Source organism: Monodon monoceros, unplaced genomic scaffold (genome assembly GCF_005190385.1).
Source record: "Monodon monoceros isolate NGI ecotype Baffin Bay Population unplaced genomic scaffold, NGI_Narwhal_1 Super_Scaffold_22, whole genome shotgun sequence".
NCBI classification, from domain to species: domain Eukaryota; kingdom Metazoa; phylum Chordata; class Mammalia; order Artiodactyla; family Monodontidae; genus Monodon; species Monodon monoceros.
In genome coordinates this window covers 99,536,591-99,542,791 of record NW_021703779.1, presented here as the reverse complement: position 1 = coordinate 99,542,791, position 6,201 = coordinate 99,536,591, and the positions used below count along the sequence as shown (strand labels likewise).

General features: G+C 52.5%; 1 protein-coding gene across 1 annotated transcript; it reads right to left on the bottom strand.

Moving 5' to 3' along the window:
* Window positions 1-2,940: 2,940 nt before the first annotated feature.
* On the bottom strand, window positions 2,941-5,596 carry ZCCHC12 (zinc finger CCHC-type containing 12). The gene is made up of 3 exons (XM_029241096.1): window positions 5,561-5,596; window positions 5,199-5,338; window positions 2,941-4,771 (listed from the first exon to the last, which is right to left on the bottom strand). The coding sequence occupies exon 3, from the start codon at window positions 4,660-4,662 to the stop codon at window positions 3,451-3,453; it is 1,212 nt and encodes a 403-aa protein (XP_029096929.1). The 5' UTR covers window positions 4,663-4,771; window positions 5,199-5,338; window positions 5,561-5,596; the 3' UTR covers window positions 2,941-3,450.
* Between the last annotated feature and the right edge of the window lie 605 nt (window positions 5,597-6,201).

The following is a 6,201-nucleotide window of genomic DNA, read 5'->3' as shown; positions in this document are numbered from 1 at the left end:
GCTACCATTTCTTGAGAGCCTACAATGGACCAGCCCTATGCCAATCACTCATACACTGGGCACCTGGGGAAGACAGGTCTTATTATCCTGAATTTACAAACCTCAGTTTCCTCATACTTCATATGCAGATAATAACACCTACATCGTAGGGTGCTATGAACGCAGGAGAGCTAAGACGTGTAAGAAGCATAGCCTTCTCACCTGGGAGAGTGACCTCTGGCTCCACCACTAACTAGCTGTGTGCCCCTAGGCAAGTTTCTTAACTTTGCAGAGTGTTTCCTCATCTGAAACATGTGCTAATAGTAATACCTATTTTATGGAGTTGATATGAGGCTTAAAGGAGCTAATGTGTTGAAAGGACTTGGTACAGGGTGCCTGGTACTCAATAAGCTCTTAATAAATCACAGTTGTAATGATTTTGATTACTGTTATGGAAGGATCAGGGAGAAGAAGAAGATTCAGCAAAGGAGACTCAGAACTGGGCACCAAGAAGGTCAGGGAGGGGGGAACCGTGAGAGAGGGGTCTCATGGAAACCAAGGGAAAAGAGTGCCAGGAAGGAGAGAGACATAATGCAGAAGGGTACTCGGAGGCCAGTTTCTTCTGACAAGACAAAAGGGTGGTTTTCATCTCCTAGCGACCAATGAGAAATGAAGGCAGAAAGGAAGAAAAGAAGCCTATAGTTTGAAGTGAAGTCTTTTAAGGCTAACCCCATTAGTCTGATCTGAATGCCCAGGTCTTGGTTCCATGTCTCCTAATTAGTGAGAATACATATTTCTTGAGTAAAGGAAAAGCCAGTGTCACACAAAGTGAAAAAAGAAATGTCAGATTACATCAGGTTGGTGAAATAAAAATTTAGACAATCTCAAGTTCATACAATAGAGAGGAGGATGGAGGAGGGAAGAAAAGGGGGGTGAATCACAGAACAAATTTTCAAGGCAGTGGTCTATACTGAACTCGCAAGCTAACTCCAGTGAAAAGGAGGGTAGTGATACGGGCAGAATTTATTTATCTATCATTTCAGGTTTCTCTTCTACCTGGTGCCAGAAAGAAATTATGGCAACATAAAGTGGGTCTTTGGGCAAATATTCAACACGTATTTATAAAGTAAAATTAAGACGAGCAGAAAGGGAGAGGTATGAGGAATTAAGGGTTAAAAATCTATGTGAGCTGGGAAATGGTGGTGGTCCCTGTGGCTTTGGGGGCCTGAGTGGAGCTGCCTCTTGCCTGAAGGTGATGGGGGGGGTCCTCTTTGGCTCTGGAGAGATGGAGGTGGCTACCAAGGTCCCAGAGGTGCCATGGATGGATGCAAGGAGAGGGCCTCTAGAGTCTGCACTCCTGGCCGGTTCTCAGCTAAAGGGTCCGAGGCAGAGAGGCCCTTCCAGTCTCCCTCTGGCCAGGAGGGTTAAGGAGGCTGAGGCTTAAGGCAAACCTGGGATGCTAGGGGTGGGGGAGGAGTAATGGCAGAGCTAGGGAGGCTGAGCCCCCAAACCCCTGCACCGAGAGAGAGAGAGAGAGAGAGAGAGAGAGTGTGTGGCGGGGGGGGGGGGGGCGGCTGGGGGTGTCTTTCAAGGCAGGTTCAAGGCGTGGCAGCCCAGGGAAGGCTGCACTGGCTTCTTACAGCACCTGGCATCTCCCCCTCCCTCCCCCCTCAACTGCTAACATAATTAGAAGCCCACTGTCTCTCCCTGGGCGCCTCAAGCTGTGCCATTCCTGGTACACACAGCCCAGAGTTCTGTATGAAACCCTGGAGTCTGTGATTCCCACCGGGCTTCCTGTCCCTGTCAGGTTCCATGTGAGTGTCCCTGGTCATCGGGCCCTCAGCTGCTCTCCTCTTGCTCTGTGCTTAGCCCCTGACACACCATCTCCCGCTGCTGCGAGCGCTGTCCTCTCGGCTCTGTGGAGCACCGATTTCCTGCAGGACAGCTGCTTCAGGTCCCCAAGTGTGCGCGTTCGTTTCGCTCCGCCCCCTGGCTTAAATGCAGTCATCCCCCTCCACCACCCACCCCCAGCCCTGTCCTGCTCACAGAGGTAGGAACTTATACACCTACAAGAAACATAGGGATCCTCAGGGTCTGAGGTCAGATACGTCCTCTTTTACCACCCTCCGATATGAGATCAGGAGAGGGGACAGGGCAGGTTCCTGGGAAGGTTCTCCGCCCCCCCAACCCCATCCCGCCTCTCCAGGCCATGAATGCCCACCACTCCACTAAAATAACATGGAGGGCTTCCAGGATTTCTGATCCCCATGTTCCTTCATGCGTCCTGGCAACTATATTGCTTTTCGCTCCTCCCCAGCTATTCTCAGTTCCTGGGGTGAGTGGGGTTGGGCTTGGAGTCCTCGGGCTGCACGTGCCCTCTAACATGTAGCTTCAGGGCTTCCAGGCTGAGGCTCAGGGCGCTGTGAGGAGCTGAGCCTCCTGGTGCTGGGCTCCCTTTCCTTAACTGGGGAGTGGGAAGAGGGCCATGTCAGCCCCCAGGAGAGATTCCCGGTTGTGACCAGGATGCGGTGAAGCAGCGGCAGCAGCGATCTCAGAAGTCCACCCAGAGGAGGGAGGGATGCCCCTCCCCAAAGTGGTCAGGAACGGAGCCGCTGGGATCCTCATTTTGGGCTATTCAGCACCAGACTCCCCCGCTGTCAGAATCCTCTGGATACATTAGAGAAGAAAGCATTAGCGTGTCGTCAGCTAGTGGGTGCCATAGTTTGGCTCTGTGACCTAAGGGACAGGTCAGTTGTGATAAAGGGGCTCTGTCCATTTACCTCTGGGGAATATGTCAGCCCATTTCTTCTTCCTTTTGCCCCATCTGCAAAGGGAAGTTAATAAAAACCCCACCTCAGGGTATAACCCCACCGTTTATAGCTTTTTACTATATTTTTCTTATTCCTTTTTCCTTTACTTCTTCCTAAAATAATATCAGAGACATTAAGATAGATGCTGATATATATTTATTGACATAGAAAGACGCCCACAACATATATTATTTGGTGAAAAAATACACTTTAGAACGGCACTTATATTTGATCACTTTTTTCTATACATATATCTGTCTGGGTACATAGGTATGGGGAACTATCTAGAAGGACATTCATCACAGGGTTGACAATGGTTATATGAGGGTTGGAGGGTTTGGGGTTACTTGTACTTTTTGTACTTTCCTTTATTGTTTTAATATTTAACAATGAATTTTACCAGTTTCACAAAGAGAATAAAGCCATCAAGGAAAGGGGCACACACAGAAGGTAGACCCTTGGGCAGCAGGGGATTGGAAGCAAGGACGGAGGTCAGGCCATCTCCCTCCACTGTGCTAATATTCAAGACCCTTTGTCTTCCACCCCAAAAGAAAGCCACCTTGTGGATTAATTCATGCAATCAGAACCACCACCCACCATTTTTCCCATTGCTGGACTCTGTATATAGGTTAGGGTTCATTTAAAGCTGGGGGCTAGCACCTCACTGTGGCTCAGAAGGGTCACTGGGTTGGCCAGGGGCCTCTCTTGACCCCTCCTCCTCGGTATGTGTCAGCTCCTGCAGGGTGATAATCAGGTTCTCAAACATCTGGGCCTTGTTGCTCTCATTGTCACAGGTTTCCTTTGAGTGGCCCTCCTGTCCACAGTACGAACAGTGGATTGTGTTTTTTCGCTTCCTGGTTCTACGCATATCCCCAGGACCATCATTCTTATACCCAGAACCCCCGCTGGTACAAGGAGATTGAGCCCTGGAATTGCTGGGGGAATCAATGACTAGCACTTGATTCCGAGGTCTGGCCCTGCGTCTGGGGAGAGGAGAACTCGAGAATGAAAGTGGAGGGTCCTGAGTCTCCACCAGGATCACATCCTCATCTGAGTCATCATCGGGGGTATCATCTATCTCTATCACGTTGCAGTCGGCATTACCGATCACTATGGGTCGGGAGCCCCCAAATGCCACTGGGCTAGTTGCCCTCTCCACCGTTGACTCAGATCTCTTGGCCCGCTTCCGTTTAATAAAAGTGTCATCCCAATCCTCTTCCTCCCTTATCATTCTGATTAACTCCAGGAAACTGGGGAGACGTTCCTGGTCATTTGCATACATCCTGAGAAGATTCTTCAGCCTGAAGCGCAGGTCCCCATTCAGCTCAGCCCCTAAAAGGAGCTGGTGCAGGCGACTCTGGTTTGCATCTTTCTGAGCTATGATCCCTGCCTGAATAGCATTCTGGAGCTGCACCTCTAAACGGATCACGTAAAGGGAGGCTTTCTCCCCTTGTGCCTGCAGGGTGTTAAAAAATCTACCATGAGCGGTCACACTGCTTTCAGACTCCCCAAACACCAATTTCATGGCGTGCAAGAAATCTGCCACACTTAGATTGGGGTTGGCCGCCTGCAGCAAACGCATGACCTCCCGCGCGGGGCCCCTCAGGGTTTTCATCAAGCGCTTCAGTTTTTCCTCCTCAGACATATTCCAATCTGGTAGGACCCCATTGACTTGGGTCAGCCAGTTTTCAAAGGTTTCTTCTCCCTGGGCTGGCACCACCCTCCCCGAGAACAACTTCATGTTTCTCTCTGCCATGTTGGCCATTAAAGGACCAAGACTTCTCTCCAGGGACCTTAGCATAGAATGGGCCCAAGGCGGCAAGGGTGCGTTCTGCCGCCGGCTGTTACCCACGCGCGCAATGATGCTAGCCATGACGGACGATGACCGGGTTTCTGAATGTAACAAGATGCTCAGGCTTTTTAGAAGAGCCTAATCTGCAGGTGTGCTGGGGGGCTCTGCCTTCCTCTTATCTCGGTAGGAACTGTAAAAAAAAGAAAACAAAACAAAAAGCGGGAGGAGGAGTTAATAAGGGACGGGCGGCAGCTGTATTATCTCCCTTCCTGAATATCCTGCAGTACATTTTATATCTGCCCACTGCCCTAAAAATATCCTCCAGAAGACTGGCAATTACAACCTCACGGAGCCAGCCGGTGTCTCCGTGTTAGCAGGGTGCTTTTTACAGCCTCATCCATCCCCTCCCGCCAGTCCTTCAAGAGGGACGGCAACTGTTGCTTCTAATTCTAAGCGTAACAGTGTATGGAGCTGATATTGGGCTCTCAAAATAGAGCACAGCGGTCACAGATTTGTGGGAATAAATAAGATCTCATTAACCTCTTGGTCTCCGGTCTCAACCACACCCCTTTCTTAAAGTCCCCTCTCCCCCGCCCCATTATTTTTCAGATTCTTACAGGAGCTCAGGAGCAAGCGCGCGCCTTTATTTCACTTCCAGCTTCTGCAACCGGTGGCCTCCGTGAGAAAGCTCGCCTCTGGGGTACGGTCGATCGCTGTCCCCCGGGGGTCGCCGATCCGGTACCTTAGGGCGTCAAGACTGCGCCGCCGCAGAGGGCAGGGCAGGGAGGGAAGGGTCAGAAGCAGCCTCATCCCTCATCCCGCTCCCACCCCCCGCCCGCCCCCGCCCCCTCCCCTCCCCTCCCCCCTCCTCCAGCGGCCTCCGTAGTACCCAGACGGAAAATTCCTTCTCCCACGTCTGAATACAAGCCAAAGCAAGCCCCCCTCCCATTACATTTCCCCCGGGAAATCGTCGCCCTACCAGCTCTGCAATTAGCCGCACAGAATTCAAGTTCGGATTCGGCTTTGGTCGCCTGCCAAGGAGAAAGGGAATAGGAGTTGGACGCTCACACCCACGTATTCCTCCCCCAGGAAGGGATGAGGAGATGCAAAGGGGTTCAAGGCAGACACTTGGCGATTCTCCCCCCAATACCAACGCGCCCCTTGCCACCTCCCCCCGAAAACGCCCGCCCTCTCAATCCAGGCAAATCCTACCCGTTCGGCAGCAGCCAGTGGAACCCCACCTCCTCCCTCAGCGCAGCCGGGCCGCGGGAGTGCTCCTCCCCCTGCCGCACAGTCCTCGATTTCCCAAACGGGGAGCCGCCCAGGCCTGGTAGGGCTTCCCCCTCCTCTCTCCTCGCGGGGCAATCGCGCCCCCTTGCTTTACCTGTGTTCAGCTGGTGGGCAGCGGACGCTCCGGCGTTGACAGCTGTGATTCCGCCTCCAGTCTCCGCGGCCCTGCAGGGCGAAAGGACGGACGCCTCCTCGGCCGCTGAGCGACCCGGGACCGCCCGACGGAGCTGCTTCGCACGGCCACCCAGCAAGTGGTAGCCGAGTCGAGGCAGCAAGGTTCCCACGGCAGCCGTGGCTGCTTTTATCTTCTGCCACCCCCCCACCCCCCCC